This window comes from Catharus ustulatus, chromosome Z (assembly GCF_009819885.2).
Source record: "Catharus ustulatus isolate bCatUst1 chromosome Z, bCatUst1.pri.v2, whole genome shotgun sequence".
Classification (NCBI taxonomy): domain Eukaryota; kingdom Metazoa; phylum Chordata; class Aves; order Passeriformes; family Turdidae; genus Catharus; species Catharus ustulatus.
This window is the reverse complement of record NC_046262.2, coordinates 28,804,182-28,822,379: the sequence shown is the minus strand read 5'-3', so window position 1 is coordinate 28,822,379 and position 18,198 is coordinate 28,804,182. Positions and strand designations below refer to the sequence as shown.

The 18,198-nt window shown below is 41.3% G+C and overlaps 1 protein-coding gene across 5 annotated transcripts in view; it reads right to left on the bottom strand.

The window, feature by feature from the left end:
* Positions 1-16,664, bottom strand: part of KDM4C (lysine demethylase 4C) — a 256,853-nt gene extending 240,189 nt beyond the window's left edge. For 4 of the 5 annotated variants that reach the window (XR_004420744.2, XM_033085582.1, XM_033085584.1 and 1 more), the window contains exons 1-2: positions 16,539-16,664; positions 5,155-5,319 (exon numbers count right to left, since the gene is read on the bottom strand). Coding sequence is in view for 4 of the 5 variants with exons in the window: in XM_033085582.1 (XP_032941473.1) it covers positions 5,155-5,298 (144 nt within the window). In the remaining variant the exon portion in view is untranslated. Of the gene's footprint in view, positions 1-5,154; positions 5,320-16,226; positions 16,248-16,538 lie in introns of those variants that run through there. The other variant, XM_033085583.1, reaches the window with a different exon arrangement.
* Positions 16,665-18,198: the final 1,534 nt, after the last annotated feature.

Sequence of the window (18,198 nt, the reverse complement as noted above, 5' to 3'; positions counted from 1 at the left end):
CAATGATCTTAGATGTCTTTTCAACACCTGAAGATTCAAAGATGTAAAATTTTTATCCTCAATTAAAACAAAAATTCCTAAAAAAAACTGTCAGTCCCCCATCTAAACATTATTTGGCATAAACAGTATGCATAACTCTGTTTTTTTACTGAGCAGTGAAAAAAATACAGCTGTCTTAGATTTCAGAATCTGTTCAATTTATTCCTCATGAAACTACAGGGTACAACTCTATTACAGTAAGAACGTGCACTAATTTAGATACATTAGCTTTTATAATTACATTATTTAATCCTCATAATTGAAGATTAAAGCTATGTGCAGATTAACCAGCTGTAAAGTTAACACATTTATTTCAAGTACCACAGAACTACCCACAGTCCATGAAAACTCTTCAGCAGATTCTAGAGTGCTAGCAAAAGAAATCATGAAGAACTTCACAGAAGTCTGTAGTTATACCAATGTTCTTTAACAGGCCAGGTAATTATGAACATTTCTAGCATGTATTATTTCAGCAGAAAACAGGTAACTCCAGATGTGAAACTGTATCACTTCTAAAAGAGAGCAACAAAAATTTTTTGGTCTGGTTTCATTTTTGAACCTTTATTTGTCAAAAGGCTTAATGACATGGTTTTTGATCCACTCGTTATTTTCATTCTTCTGCTATGTTCAAATCAAATTTCCACAAACACAGGTTTGGAAACTTTTAAAGGATCTTACAACAAAGTAGGACAGTTTTTATAAATATGCAACAAGTGTATTTGAATAATTAATTCATAATTTAGAGGTAGCATGAAAGACTGAAATTTTATGGTTAAAGGCTTCAACACTGTTCTCAAGGCCTTTTTCCCAATTATGGTACAACTGTATAAAGAAGTTGTGCCCATCTAAGCCAAGCCCTCCCTGAATATGCCTGGAACTTTGGACTGTGATTTAAAGCACCTAAGGAAAGATAAGACACTATAGCTCAACTGACATGATTGCTCAATTATCTCAGGTCTAGGGAGAAGTAGGCAAGGCTGAGGGAGAAGAAGACATCCAGGAAAAAGCTAAACCCAGTAGCTGTTCTGAAAATCAGCCTTGGTTGGGTTTGGGGTGAGGGAGGCCATAGCCCATAGGCCATCTGCTGAGGTCAGATTTGCTCACACTCCCCCAATGGGAAGGATAAGAAGTTTTGGGGTATGGCATAACCTCTGGTCAGGAGTGAACACCCATCCTCCCTTACACTCAACTGGTTCAGCTGCAAATCCCCTCCACTCCTGGATAGCCACATCCACAGGGCATTCACATGAGAGGCAGATGAGGAGGTGTCATAAACCATCACAGACCCTGAAGCAGCCCCAGACTCCCTCCTGATGCAAAGGGATGCAACAGATCCAGAGCTGGTTGCAAGAGATAGTATCAAACTTGCCCCACCACTGAGGTCAGCTACCTGGGCATTCCCACCTATCACCAATGTGTATTTATCTACTGAATTCTGTGGATTTCGAGGGACCATCAACACCAAAAGACCAGCAGATGGTGGTGAAGATGTCATTGGAAAGTACAGTGGTGATACTTCTACTTAACCTCTCTCTTTCTCTCCCCCTTTTCCCCCTTCCTTTTCCATTTCTTTCTAACTCTCTCTCTCTCTCTCTGTTTACCATTAAACAAAACCCATACTTTTGACTTCAGCATATGCTCTTGTCTGCACCGCAATTCAGGCAGAGGCATCTCTCCAATACTTTTAATAATGGGATCAACATGAGGCAGTCCTTAAGCTATACAGCTAGGTTGTTTTCTTACAAGCATTTTAGGATTCCAGCTATAGGCATCCATTAGAAATTTCACTATTTCATATCTCCATGATAGTAATAAAATTCTAAAAAAGACAGATCCTAAGATCTTTTGCTACCTTTGGAAAACAATCGCAAATAGGCATATTGTAATGTTAATATACTCAGACAATCCAGAGAAATCCAATCAAGACCATTTGTACTAAAAGCACACCATGAATGACAAACATCAAGCCAAAAGAAATTTATCTAATAGTAACATACTGCCATAGCTAATGTTTTAATTTTATACATAAACATGTATTTTAATCAAGTTTTTACACAGATGCAATTCCCTCTTTTCCTTTTTTCCTCTCACCTTCCACAGGACTTCTGCTGTACAAGAACTACTTAGCAAGTTTTAATGTTGTTTGCTTTTAGAGAAAAAAAATAATCTAATCATCTTGTGATTACCTACTTATTTCTTTCAGAGAACTCTTAAATTATATGCACATTAACAAAATACAAAATGTTCATTTGGAAGAAGAGAAGTCATGCATTCCGAATATATGCATAGAAGTCAAATATGTGCATAGAGATTTCCATTTTCATGATTATTAAGCATGAAGTTGGAGGTTTGGCTCAAATATATGAATACTGAAAAGCAAAATTTGCATTATCTTACTTAGTCCAAGGTCAGTATGCTTTAAGCAATACACATTTTTTTGTGAATATAAGTTCAAAATATCCCCTTCCAGCTAACTGGAGTACGTTTATCACTGTTGTAATTAGAGTGCTGATTAGAGAAGTGAATTCTGTGGGGACCAACATGCAAAAAAACTTTTTAAGAAGATAAAAATAAACTGCCTGCCCCAAAGAATTTGCATTTGCTAATGAAGATGAGGACAAGGACCGAAGATGTGAATACATCATGCTCAAAGCAACACACAGCTAGCCAGTATAACAGCTGGAAATAATGACTAGGTCTCTGTGCTTTTACCACTGACCTGTCCCACCGAAGCATCTCCATATCTCCTTTGGTTAAAACAGCTTCTTCAAAGTCAAGCAAGTTAGATTTATTCAATGGGAACAAACTAGATCAAATTCATTAATCATGTTTTTGAATGCTCAAATATGAAAAAGCAAAAACTTAAGGCAAGGCTTTTTCATTTACGTATTTATTTATTTATCAAAGATCCTGAGCATATTAATAGAGTCTTGTATCATTTAGTGTGATAAACACAGAGTTTCAGATAAGGACGTCTTAGTTATACCAGTTAGTCTCCTGCATGAAGACTGCATGTCAGTACTACCGAGGTTAATGCAGAGTGCTATCAGCCCATACATTTCTGTTAAATCCACTTTCATATACTAGTAATCTCCCATAGATCTGGTTCTCAATGGCAGTGGCTACTACTTCTATGCAACTATTTCTCCCCAGCTCATCTGAAAATTATTTTTCTTGCACTTGCCAGCATCTATTTTCAGCACAGTGTTCTGAAATTACTTTTCTATATGCCATTGTGACTGCAAATTAACTTAACTCTTTTGCTCTGTATTAATGCAGCTTGAGTTTTCGAAACACCTCATTCTTCGGTAAAGACAAGTAATCTACAGTGTCCCTTATTTGTCATTTGTTCCATTGTTTTCAGCCTTTGACTTCCTTTTTAAGTATAGAATCCTCTGTAACAGTAAGATTAAAATAGATTTTCTATGCTTAAAGCTCATTTCAGATTTTCAAAAGCCTAATGGCAGTTTTTTTGCCAATTTGCTCAAGGGATGCCACAGTACATTATCTGCTTTGGAAATTATTTTATATTGTTTGTCTAATACCTTAATTACTTGTTTCAGACATAGTATTAGTATTAGAAACTTCAGTGACGGTTGCAGTTTAACATTTTATTTCCCATACTCCTTCCTTCCTTCAATATGTGCAAGCCTTACAGTCATTTCATCCCCATTTCTTGCATTCATACCTGAAACTGTACCTCCTGAACTTAAAAAAAAATTAGGTTCCCAGTAAGTTAATTTTCTCTTTCTATCAAAAGTGAATTTTTTTTTCCTGTTATTTTAAATGAAATATCCAAAACTCAGAAAATATCCCTTAAACTTCTGCAGTACGAATTATTCACTTGGTAAGATTTGTTTTTAAAACATAATTAGCTGGTTAATTTTAATTTATAAATTTTTCAGATATTATCAAAATGTAGTGAAAAACAGAATATAAAATTCTCAAGAATTCTCATAATGTGTTGCAAGTACCTGACAGACTGAAAACAGCAAGAGATGCTTTAAATGCTGTTCAACCAAGCAAGAAGATATCACTACAATGAAGTTCACTGTTCAAGATTAAAGGACTGCAATACATCATCCCCATACAGACTTAACAGGTTCCATAACACAGCTGGACACGGGGAAAATTCAGCCCAGGCTTTCCACTCTTGCCTATTTATCACATTTCTACTTCTGTTTGCAGAGAAAAGTTTAGAATATAAGCCATATACTCTATCAGCTGAAATTTAAAAAAATAAACCTACAAGGTTTTCAAAGAGTGAGGAGTTCAGTTTTGCTTTGTTTCACAGGAAGCAGGAGGCAGGAGTGGCCAGAGTGGAAACCAAGAATTTCAAGTTTTGCTCCTCCTCGCTCAGATTCCAAATGTCTTGACCACATAACATTAGCTTCAAACCCCAGTGACGGAGACATGTATTTCCATGGAGTATTTACAATAACTAAGCTGGTATTTGTAGACCTGTACTGGTTTCTGCTGGTTCGAAAAGTGGCAAAACGGATTCAGCATAAACAATTATATGATGTATCATTAAATTACGTCAGACTGAACCTCTGACAATCACTTTTTGCTGGGGGAGGAACTTCTGTTGTAACACCCTGGATGTGCCATTGTTCAAAGAGTAATACAACTGCAATTAGTGTGCCTGAAGTTCTCATTAACAAGAACATAACATGATCACCACTAAAAAGAAAACTACTTTCATTCAAATACTGCCTTACCATCTTTACATTCTCCTTAATGAGGTGGGATTATTTGCCCCAGAAAAGCTTTACACAACCCCAAAACACCAAGTTCAACCCCTGGTGTATCAGGATTTTAATTTATACTATCAACTCCCTGCTTTATTCTGATTCAACAAAAAATAGTTTTAATCTACTTAGAAAGAAATCCTATTTTGCTATTGTAAACTTGTAAACTATGCATCATTTTGATTATGAACTATCAGAGACACTGAAAGACTCTTTCTTAAAAGAGTAACATACCATTATCTACTCCAAAATCATTTGGAATAAAGAATTAAATACTAAAAAAGTCAGATTTGTAATCAGCAAAATACAAGTAATGAGAGATAGGGTATTAGTAGCATTTTTCATCTATGTTACAGATGTTTACCTTTGCAACTCCAGCTCTATGAGCACCTTGTGATTCCATGTGTGCTAAGTATTTGTTGAATTCTCTGAATTCATCCATCGAAGGCCTGAAAGTCATGATTTTGCAGCTTGGGTTTGGAGGACTGTCTGAGATATCAGCAGCCATTCTGATTCAACTTCAATCCAGCTGTTAAAAAAAAATAAAAATCATACACTGCAGAGAATAACCTGTAAAACCAATTCTTCAAACAGGAAAACAGTATCTAAGATTATCTGCCCAGGCTAGCATAAAAGGAACAAAATAAATGTTTACTTTTTATCCTTACTCCTTTGAGAACACACAGCCTTTACCCAGAACAATTTTACTATTGCAAATGACAAGAACACAGCCCAGTCCATAGCTCTGCTGTTACAGCATGTTTTCTCAAGTTAACCTACCATCTTCCTGTGTAGATCCATCTGCACATTCTCTGTCTACAGAGTTACATTACACAGCAATAACCCAGAGTAACAAAGCCACATATTTGATAAAATATCACTATTTCCATTCAGTAAATGGAGAAAACCAACGTATTGGGTCTACCACTGGCAAAATGCCAGTGCACTCACTAGAATTATTTACTCATTTTCTGCTGCAAGATAAGGATTAGGAGGAGAACAAAGGAGGCTCAGAACATTAAAGTATAAAGAAAATTTTATTAACAGAACGAAATGAAAAAATAGTGAGAAATCAGAATATACCTCCAGAACACTTCTTCCCCAATTCTCTTTTCTTTTCCTACTGACACCCTAAAGAGACAAATTTGTTATTTTTAGCCAGTTTACCACTTTTAAAATAATCTTTCTTCAGTTCACTTAGGGAGAGGAGTCTCTCCTGCCATCCCATGGAGACTTTTCCATAAAAAACAGTTCTCTTGTGGTTTTAATTTTCACAAATAGCAGCCACTGGGACATCTGCAATCGTGAGGTCCCTCCCACAGTTTGGTAGTTTTCCCACAGCTACCACCATGGGTCATCTCAACTTACTGGGGTACAATTTTAAGGATGAGCTGTTCTAATAGAGAAACAAAAGTTCTCTTGTCTCTGGGAACAGAGGTTTTCTTCTCTCATCCCTGTCGCTGGGTTTCTCATCTCCCCATTTCCCTCTGTTCAAGCTTCTCATTAGATCACAGTTACTTCAACACCTGCTTGCTTCAACACTTGTGCTTTTGCTTACAGCTGTGGCCAGAACACTACATCCCTCCAAAGCATTCCATGAGTTACAGGGGAAAAAAAACGTCTGATAGATCAATTATACCTTCACCATAACCTTACAAGAGAATCAGTCCAAGACTTAAGGCATCTCTTCATTCTCCTCCCTTCTGGGATTTGACTTCTTCACTGACACCTTGGTGTCTCCATGTTGTTTTCTTTATATGTCTTCACCTTTTCCATTTTCTGTCACTCCAGAGAGGACTGATGTCTGCAAGTTTCATCTGCGCACTGAAGGAGTTAATATCTCACCCAGGCCTGCAGATGGCCATTTGATTTCTGCCAGGCAGTGGTCACTCTAGCTGCACCGTTGTTTTCTGGCCCCTGCCACGTTCAATTCCAGCCACGGGGCTGCTTTTCTGCATGGAGCTGCAGGGCCGTCTCCGTTCTCAGCTGCATGACTTTTCCACAGTGCCAGCAGGATGGCTCGGCTCTACCCAGAGCTGACCCAGAGCTGGCCTGGCCCACCAGCTGTGGCTGGAAGTCAGTGGCAGCAGAATCTCAAGCCATCCCACAGGCCAGCTGTGCAGCAGAGCAGGGCCTGGCCCAGCCAGCTTCAGTTACCTGTTCAAAGGCCAGAAGCAAGACAGTTTTTCCCAGGGCTTGCACACCTTTAAGTGTGATCTCACAGAGATGTATTCAGTTTACTTACATGGTTTAACAGGGTGTCAATATTCAAAACTAGCCAGTTGATTGGCTCTGTCAGGTCTGAAGGAAGCTGCCATGGTCCTTACAGGGAATCACTTCCGTAGCTCATGGATTTTTTTCCTTAACTAAAAACTAAACTACGTTAAACCATGACAACCAATTACTCACTTTCCACTCACACTGCAAATACAGAGGAAGAGCACTTGGATTTTCTAGTTCTCACCATCAGCAGTTTAACAACAGGACTATATTCCTGCTCATTCTCTGAAAACTTCAACAGAGAAAAATGCAAGTAAGCTGTACACATCAGCATTTCCTCTGATTTCCATTTCAACATTGAGACTGACTAAAAGAAAAAGTCATTTCTATTTCATACCAGGATACAGTACTCAGAAATGGACTGATCTTTAGGCAAGTGACAGATACACATTATCTTCAGATCAGAAGGTGTTGCAATTTCCAAGTATAAATTACGATGCTCCATCTGCCATTCACAAAAATTCTTCACTAACCTTACAAAAAAACTGCTTGCAACAAATTTCTTCCAACATGTTCTAATCAGATCTGTGGTTACCTCAACCCTTCTTGCCATACACTGGGTGCCAAACTGGCAACTAAGTACCCCACAGCTGGCAACTTCCCTCATCCATAGTGAGATTGGAAGGAGAATCAGAAAAAAAAAAAAAAATCATGAGCTGAGATAAGAACAGCTTCATAATTTAAACAAAGTAAAATTTATTTTTATTTATTATCATGAGAGATAAAACCCAAAACAGCCCAGGTGATACACAACATGATCAGCCACCCTTCTGGGTAACTCACCCATGTTATACACTGGGCATGTGCTACTGAACAGCCCTTCGGCCAGTTCAGATCCTCTCTCCCGCTCAGCTCCCTCCCGGGTTTTTGTGCATCTCCTTACTGGAAGAGTGCAAAACACTGAAAAGTACCTGATTAAGATTAAGCAGTGCTTGGCAACAACCACAACATCAGTGTGTTATCAGCATTATTCTCATACTGAATCCCAAACACAGCCCTGTACCAGCTAAACACACAAATTAGTATTAATTATGCCAACTCATACAAGCAGATAGTGTCAGATTTCACCTGTATCACCTTTCACTACATCACAGATGAAGCCCATTTCCAAAAGCATAAACTGATTAACCAATTAAATTTCAGTTGCTATGTAAACCTATGAAATTTAATTATGCATATAGAAAGTCACTGCCAAAAAGAAACCTCTTATCAGCCTTCTAATCTTAATTTTCTCTATGGGAGAAGTGCATAAGAAACGACAGTTTTAGTTTAAGCCTGAGGCTCTCTCTTCTTTGGAATTAGTTTTTTTTAATGTGAAGGGGTAAAAGTTTGAAATACATCTGATTTCCTATACTCCTTATGCAAAAGGAATACATGCAAAAGGGTAAGGAGACAAGAAAGATACTTATCCAAGGGGTTCAGCTATGATAAAAGCTGCAGGATTATTTTGGCCAATGTCTGATTTCAAGCACCAGGCACAACAAAGTTATTATTGCATAAATTAGCATGATAAAAATTCCTCTTAACCAAAACATCTCACCAAAACTGATTAAGTTTTAATGGATGAGCTGCTTTAAAAACGGTCATGTACCAAATGAACTGAATATACCCTGGCACTTTGACACAATGAAGAAATTCAGTTAATACAAGGATTGTTAATCGAACTAATAAACTATGATTAAGTCATGCTAGCTTTCACACATCAGCACTCTGGCCTGGCTACCAAACTCTTAAAATCTTTTGTGAAGATCGAACAAGATTATTCCCTTATCTCTCTGTAACCAAGACCAGGCTCAAGCATGTAACATATCGCACTATGATGAATCTCAAACTGTATCACAAGCAGAATTAATAACTTTCAACTAATTATGAAGACGTGTAGAGTATTGGAAAGGCTGAATTTTTTGCCCAGCTTCATTGCAGTGCAAACAGTACAAATCCTGCCTTTCACAGATTTTTTTTTTTCTATCAGCTTCCATCTATCTTAGGGTCCAGGCCCCTAAGCAATGAGCACCCAGACCAGCCAGTTGTGTTACTTTCAGAAGAAATAAACTGTCAATCCATGTGTAACCCTTCTTCCTTAGTTAAAAACACCTTCTCATTAACTTACTGGGTAAAGCTACTCCTTGATAAGCACAATTTCTGCAAGAACTCCTTAGGAAGATTTGACTTCTAGTCTCACCACAGAAAATCCATTCCATATTTTCGATCATTCTGTTTCAGGATCTCTACCAGTTCCAGTTCCAGTCAAGGGAAAAGAATATCCAAGCTGAAAGCACTATATTTAAGATGCAAGTAAATCAACTCACACAACGTTTGGTGTAACGTTTTCAAACTTGGGTGTAGTCCTCAGAGAGTCCAGACAGTGGTTTGGCCTACCTCTCACTTTTCAAAAAGCTATTTTACAAGTATCTAAAATTTCAGAAAAATATTCATTGTTAATGCAACTGTGCTGTTTTTGTATTACAGTAATTTCACTATTATAAACCACACCTGTTTATAAGCTGCATTTCCAGGTGTGAGCAACTTTTCGTTCTTTGTCCATACATACAGTAATTTCACGACTATAAGGCGCACCCTTTTGACCAAAATTTTCCCTCGAACCCGGAAGTGCACCTTATAGTCCGGTGTGCCTTATATGATGGACAAAGTTCGGAAATTTGCAAACCCGGAAGCGAGAGCTGCGAGCCGTGGGAGGAGCCGGTAAGCCCATGGCTGCCAGGTGCAGGTGGGCCGGAGCAGCAGCGGGCATGCCCCGGCCCCACCAGGTACAGGCGGGCCTGGGGGCCCATGGCTGCCGGGTTGAGGCGGGGCCTCAGCCAGCAACTGCGTGGGGGGAGCTGGGGGCGGATCCTCGCTGCAAAAAAAAAAGTGCGCCTTATAGTCCGGTGCGCCTTATATGATCTACAAAGCTGCGAGATGTACTGGCTCCTGGGGGGTGCGCCTTATGGTCCGGTGCGCTTTATGGTCGTGAAATTACTGTAAGCCACACCTGATTATAAACTGCACATCTGGGTGTCAACAACTGTCTTCGGTTACAATACAGAGTGTGATAAAAGGTATCTATTCTATCACCATCTGTTGAGGGCGGGGGCAGTGATCCTTATCTCCATGGAAGATATTCTGCTAATGGGCCATCCATTGAAGCCAGGCAGGGCATTGTTCTTTATCTTTTCACAACCCATCCTTCCTCCAGCCAGTCATTTTCTGCTAATGGCCCATTGAGTCCCACTGTGTGACTGATAAAATTACTTCATCCCATTGGAAGTTGCTCCAGCCAGGGGGAAGAGCCCAACATTTCTTACCAACATAAAAACAGAGGTTTTGGGACACTAAGGGAGCCCCTTTCTCCACTGGACTCCAGAGGGAAACTGGATTTCTGCACATCACCACTGGACCTTTAGAGGGAAACTGCACCTTCTGCAGGAGCACTGCTCCAACTGAATCACATCTGTCACTGCAGGAGGATGCAGCCACCATTTAATGGGACTGCTACCAACACCCTGCCTGACAGGGTGTCAGGTTGTACTCTGACTTTGTCAGGGTTTGGAGTTTGTTTCTTTGTAGTATTGTATTTCTATTTTAATTTCCCTAGTAAAGAACTGCTATTCCTAATTCCCATATCTTTGCCTGAAAGCCCCTTGATTTCAAAATTATAATAATTTGGAGGGAGGGGCTTTACATTCTCCATTTCACAGAGAAGCTCCTGCCTTTCTCAGCAGACACCTGTCCTCCAAACTAAAACAGCAACTTTTCATTCTTTGTCCATACATAAGCCGCACCTGATTATAAGCCGCACTTCGGATTCAGGGGAAAATTTTAGTCAAAATGGTGCGGCTTATAATCGTGAAATTACTGTAATTCATTTTTTTTATAAGGAAGGAAAAGAACCAGGAATGGAACTATAATATTGCTGGGGATAGAAATCCCAGCTGGTAGATGAAAACTCCTTCCTAATTAAGCATTTTTGTAAGCACAGTTTTAATAGCCTGTAATTTCTGCCTATATGGCATTTAATTAAGTCCTTTAACAGGTCCCCTCCTGAAAAATACCCTTACAGCTTGGACTTCACAAGTCCTTAACACCAAAACATGCATCTTTTTTTTCAGGGATAGTCTACAGTAACTGTGATAATAATTTTCCAAGGAACCACTATATGGCAAATCCTTTATTAGACGCTGAACAAGGACAACATGAGGGGGAAAGAAAAAGAATAAACCAAAAACACCGAACACATAAATGAGGCTCTAAAACCTGAGAAATAAAAAGATACACTTATTTCTCTTAAAGCTACTTATTTATGGAACACCTGAAATTGCATTTCTGCACCAGTAAAAAAGCTCACCTTAAGTGTGAGTAGTTGCAATCTCATAAAGGATTTCATAATTCAAAGACTTCATAGAATTCCCCTGCTCTAACATTTTGGTCTAATTTATCACAGACTCAATACCTAGTGGACAGGCTATAGCCAGGAATGTCATGCCTCTTCTGTTGGTATGACTGAAAGCACACACACTAAAGCAAACCACACAAACGGTCAGCTTGCATGACCAAAAGCTCCTCAGTCCAAACTGATCCCAGGCCCCGGTAATGACATACCATTTAACAGGAGTGGCAGACCATCTAAGGAACTCGCATAATAGTATCTGGGAACTACATGGCTCTAACCCACAATATTACATTACACAAAAGGAGTAAATTCAACACCAAAGGGCCTTGAGAGGAAACTGTATGAGGAGCAGTCAAGGCCACTTGGTCTGTTCCATCTGGAGGAGACTGAGGGGAGACCTCAATGCAGTTACAACTTCCTCACCAGGGGAGGAGGAGGGGCAGGCACTGATCTCTGCTCTATGGTGACAGTGACAGGACCAGAGAAAATGGTCTGAAATTGTGTCAGGGGAGTTTTAGTTTGGGTATAAGGAAAAGGTTCTTCACCCAGAGGGTGGTTGGGCACTGGAATGGGTTCTCCAGGGAAGTGGCCACAGCACCAAGCCTGACAGAGTTAAAGAAGTCTTTGAACAATGCCCTCAGACACATGGTGTGATTCTTGGGGTGGTCCTGTGCAGAATCAGGAGATGAACTCAGGGGTCCTCACTCCACTGTGAGTTTAGAAGTTTCACCAACTCATGTTAAGCATAAGCCATACTACAAACTTTGAAGGCAACAAATCAGTTAAGAAAGCATTTTTCCTCTATTATTAATTAATTATTTTCCCAAGTTCTAAATATCTGGCTTATCTCAGTTTTGAAATATTTATCATAATTTATTCAAATCACATACTTCAAATACTTCCATCAAGTCAAACCCAGACATGAAGAGTTTGACTTCTTAAACTTGGAGTTTCTCCCACTTTTGTTTCAACATCTTTATTTGTAGCTCACTCTACAGACCTCAACACTTCTACCCAATTTAATTTTAAATGGAAATTACTCTTTTTCAAAACAACTTATGACTATAGACAATTTATCCAGCTCCAAAGGATAGGTTCATTCCATAGGCTCATTTACCATTTTGACAACTTCGATACTTTTTAATAGTGAAAGTGAAACAAAACTTGACTCAGCACAGTAACGTCTGTCATACAACATCTAACATGAATATACGTATTTACCTAGGTCCTCTTGGAGACAAGTTACCTGTTAATAACTATTTTTAAATTTTATTAGACAAAAATCCAGCAAGTGTAACCCAGCATTAGACAAAACATCACAGGTGTAATGAGCTAAATCCCAACAATCCAATTGAGTCACTCTATATTTTACAGCAGAAATGTCACAAAGGAATTGGAGTATATCTTGTTTGTGAAAGTTCCCTCAAGTATCTGCATCAGTCAATGAATTATCCCACCTTGTCCGAAAATCAGAAACTGACCAGACAACTGGATTTTTTTCAGTATTTAGTTTTCACTAAGAGATGTGTTTAGAACTTTAACTCTGGCAACTTTAATACCTTAAATTTAAAATCCTAACATGTTTTCCAATTTTTGTTTATACAGATTATAATGATTACATAGATTCTCCTCCTGAATCTATGTAGCATCTGGGAGATGCTACCTGGAACAGAGGCTAGACACGTTTTCATGGTACACTGTCCCTGAAACTATATAGCACCCCAAGTATATTGTCCCAAATATCCTGTCCCACAAATGTTGGGACATAAACAGAATTACGGATAAAAATGACTACAGTAATTTCACGAATACAAGCCGCACCGTTTTGACCAAAATTTTGCTCCCATACTGGAAATGCGGCTAATATTCAGGTGCCGCCAATATGTGAATAATTTTCTGACATTTTCAACCCTGGGAGTGCAAACCAAGTCAGTGCAAACTGCAAAGTCAAGCTCCTGCCAGTAAAACCCTGCATTTACGCGGTTGTTACAAATTGGTTACTCTGTTGCGCGGCAGGTGGAGCTGCTCCGTGCAGGCAGCACAGGGGGTGGGGAAGGTGGGCAGCTCTCTCTCGGCCCTGCGGCTTGGGGGTAGGTGGGGCAGCTCTCTCCTGCTTGGCCCCGCAGCTCGGGGGGCTCCCGTCCCCGCGTGCCACCGCCACAGGAGCAGGCAGGCTACATCCCTGGCTCCCATGGCCGCCGCAGGTGCCAGCGGGCTCTGTGCTCCCCCTGCCGTCGTGGGGCAGCGCCAGGCCAGGGTGACCAAGCCCAGCAGTGGCGGTGGCCGGCCCCGAGCATCCCCGCTGAGCAGCAGCGCCGAGCTGGGCCACCCAGCCCTGTCAGCAGCCCCGAGCCCTCATGGCCTGAGCCGAGCCAGTAAACCCCGCCCTGCCGCGGTTCCGTTACTAATCAGCAACTTTGTTGCACGCGGGTCCTCGCTGCGAACACAGAGCGGCTTATACTCGGGTATGGCTTATTTATGGACAAAAACCAAAATGTTTGCCAACACCCAGCGATGCGGCTTATACTCAGTGCAGCTTGTATTCGTGAATTTACTGTACTTGCATAACTCAGTGGTGCAACTACTCAGACAAAGCCAACAACCCAACTGCTATGTACAATTCCACAATTTTAAACAGGTGAAATGAAGCGGAAGGAAAGGGCAAGCCTACAGCAGAATTAATTATGATATACAATGCCATCTATGAAATCTGAAGTAAACCGTAAGTCTTCATATAACAAAACTACAATATGAGTTTATTTACAAAATATATTGGGATTTTTGGACCAGCAAATTCTTAATAACACATTCACTATGTGAATTGATTACACAACAATTACCATCCTCCAAGTATAAAGTATCATTACCTTCAGAATATCCTACAGGTTTTCTGTGACTCTAAACAGAAATCAAAAGAAGAACTCACCACATCACTTGCTGATTTTGAGATATTAATTATCAAACTATCAAGTGACGATGGAGACTTTTTACTACAGAAGTACTAAAATCTTAACATTTCAGAACATCACTTTTTGAACCATTCCTGTGATCATTCAGAGACCTTGCAAACACCTAAAATTAACAGAATTATAATAATACATCTTTCCTTCAAAGCTCCACATTGTAAATTCATGTTTCAAAAGTTGTTAGGGTGAGGGTTTTTTAATTTACATTGGAGGTAGCAGGATGAAAATACCACCTTTAATAGCACTACAACCCTATACACATTCTGTACAGCATAATGCTGATGAAATGTATCTCACCAAAAGAAAACTAAGAAAAAAAATTCAATATCAAACTGAATTACCTACAGAACGAAAAAACAGACTAAGAGCTGCTTAAATTCAGAAAATCCTTAATCTATAATCTACTCCACCCAATATTTTGCAATACAATTAAATATAAAATTATATTTTTAATAATTACTATGCTTGCTCATATTACCTTAGGAATATTTCAATAATGAGCAGTTAACATAATTTTATTATTTGAATGCAATACTGATTGTGCACTCAGATTTAGTGCAGCACTATGTATTTGATTTGTTTAGAAATTAGCTCAATATAAAACTCTGCATGTTGCACTCAGCAATAATTAAAGAGCAAAACTTAAAGGATTTGAATTTTTTTCCTATTTTATCATATTTACCTTTAAAAAAAAAAAAGACACAAAAAAACCCATTAGAGATTAGATCAGATAGGTTTTTTAAAACAAGCACTGACCAAAGACTTTTCTCTCATGTACATTATGCCAACTCTCAGACAAGGGCTATTTAACCATGTACATATATCTGGGTGATACATATTGTTTCCTGGGTCACTCCCTAGAAAGGAAACTGCAAGCTGCTGCTGTATCACTAAAAGCCCAAACTAAGAAAAAAACAAGCATGAGGGTCAGTAGTTTAGTTTACTCTCATTTCAACTACAGAAACAGAAATCTTTTCTTGTGTTTGGAAAATACTTCTCAGAAGCAGTGCCATCACCTACTTATGACAGTAAAGGAAAAATAAAGGTAAAGCCCAAGTCAAATTTTATATCAGACATAAAAAAAAATCTACTGCCACTAAGTTTCTTTCTTGTGGAAAAAGTGATTCTGCTCAAAAGGTGCTGGTTTAGTAGCCACTAGATGGTAACTTCAGTACCTGTAGTTGGTAATTCTCAGCAAAGAATCATAAATCTGCACTTTTAAAAGTAAAAAATAAATGCTGTTTATCCTCTGAGCTAGTAAAAAACACACGGGCACGAGAGTATTTTTCCTAACAGAGCTAACCTATGAGAAATATTTTGCACACTTCCCACTCCACTTTCCCAGCTGAAACGAAGAGAAGAGAAGAGAAGAGAAGAGAAGAGAAGAGAAGAGAAGAGAAGAGAAGAGAAGAGAAGAGAAGAGAAGAGAAGAGAAGAGAAGAGAAGAGAAGAGAAGAGAGAAGAGAACTACCACGGCAGAGAGACCTGATCCCAAATGTGGAGCAGGCGCTTAACTCAGCTCTTCGCTCAGCACTCAACTCTGAAGTCTTAGTTACACGCAGGAACGAAAGAGCTGCACCCACAACAGACGGTCTGGAAAGCCCACAACAATTTCATCAAACCCCTGACAGATACGGAAAGAGGTAAAATCTACTTCACTCTGTCCACGCACTTCGAACACGCGGAGAACCTGCCCGATCTGCCGGAGAGCTCCCACGGGCAGCCCCGACCCAGAACCGCCGGCCGCCAGCAGGAACGCCAGACCCTTTTTTCCCACTCCTGCCGGATTCGCTTCCTCACCTCGGTCCCAGCTGCCACGCTCCGGTCCGCCGCGCGGAGCCACCGCACCCATCCCCTCCCGGCTCGGGGGCTGCCGCGTCCCCCCTCTCGCCTGCGGAAGCTGCCCGGCGGCGCTTCGGCCGCTCCGCCCCGCGTCCCGGGCCCCGGGCCCGCCCCGGCGATGCCCCGCCGCCGGGACCCGCCGCACACCCCCGCTCAGACCTGGCCCGACCCGCTGCCTCCCCCGCTCGCCCCCGGCCCGCTCGCAGCCCCAAACCTCCTTCCCGCACCCCCGCGGCCACCGCCAGGGCCAGCTCGGCGCTCCCTCCGCACCTGTCCGCGAGAGGCTCCAGCGGGCAGGCGCGGCCGGAGGAAGGGATGAGGGGCAGAGCAGCGCGGGACTGGGCGGGGCGGCGCGGGACGGGACAGGGCAGGGCAGGACAGGACAGGACAGGACACAGCAGGGCAGGGAAGAACGGGCCTGCTCCCTGCCACCGCCGGGCTCCCCGTCCCCTGGAGGCTGTCGCTGCCCCTGCCCTGCCCGCACCGCAGACTCCGCGTTCCCAGATTTCGGATGACAGCTGCTGGATGCGCACGCGCGCTCGCGGGGGGCAGCGCACGTGACCCAGGGAGCGGTGGCTTGCCCCGTCACGTGCCGGGGGCGGCGCTGAGGGCGCTTCCGGGCAGGGGAGCGGCGCTGCGGCGCTGTGGGAGAGCGGGCAGGGCAGCGCGGGTCGGGCCGACCTCGCAGCCTGCTCGGCCGGATCCGCCCTCCGCTCCTGCCGGCCTGGGAGGGCCTGCCCGCTTCTCTGGGCCGCGCCCGTCAACCCCCTGTGCGCCCGCCGGGACGCGCTTGGGGAAAAGGCCGGCGCCAAGCTTAGAGCAAAGTCGGTCTGTTACAGAATATCAGAAACACAGAATCGGCTGGGTTGGAAAAAACCTTTGAGGTCGTCGAGTCCAACCTATGACCGAACACCACCAAGTCAGCTAGAGCATGGCACTGAGTGGCAGCTATTTTCTTAAACACCTTCGGGGACGCTGACTCCACCAATTTCCTCGGCAGCCGATTGCAATAATAACACATTCTGTGAAGAAATTCCTTTACAGTTATTCCTGTTGTAGCCTCAGAATGGTTACAGCAGTAAAGGGAAAATAAAGGCAATATTAAATAATAAAGGACCTTTCAGGTCTGTAGGAAGGGTGGATCTGTCAGAGCAAGCGGGAAGGTCACCATGGTTATCCTAATTAATCTGAATGCCACAGTATGCCATATCAATCAGTACTGCTGTACATGTGTGATTTTGTTTGCAAAAGTTTAATGTTGCTTTTGGTGAGAAAGGCACACAGTGCTCAATGTGGTGTCTTTCTGAAGGGCCATGGTACGGTATAATTTTGACTGATCAGATTGCTGCTGAAATGAATCAGTCTGTGGTTTAACCAGTGTGTGATGCACGTTGACTTTTCTTACCCATCAGTAATCTACATTAAACTTCTATTTTGTTTCTGGTTGCTGTGTTCTAGATAGTAGTGAAAAACAACCAGAATATGACTGGAGGACAAGACCTCATTAGTCTTTCTTCAAGTATTATGTTAAAAGAAGTTATACTTTATAGTTCTATTCATCTTTGGGAGTCAAAAGCTTTTTTCAGCACTAAAGAAGCCTCAAAATACAGAAATGTTTAGGCTGTTTTTTAACTTAATTTTTTTTGTTTTTTAACTTAATGCTGTTAGTTTGCTGTGCTCAGAGACATTTATGGTTTTTTGGTCTTGGGTGCAATATTATGCATCAAGAAAATTTGTGCAGCTGTATCTCTGAGTATCTCTGTATGGCACTACTATGTCTAGCAGTGTCTAAAATGAATAATCTTTTCTGCCTAGGGAAACAAGTTTTGTTTCACTGAATAAAAGTAGAAGAAACAGAGGGAGTTTGCCTTCTTCCTTAAACCTTTGTTGGGGTTAATAAAATATTTGTTTAATGCTTGCAGAAAAATAG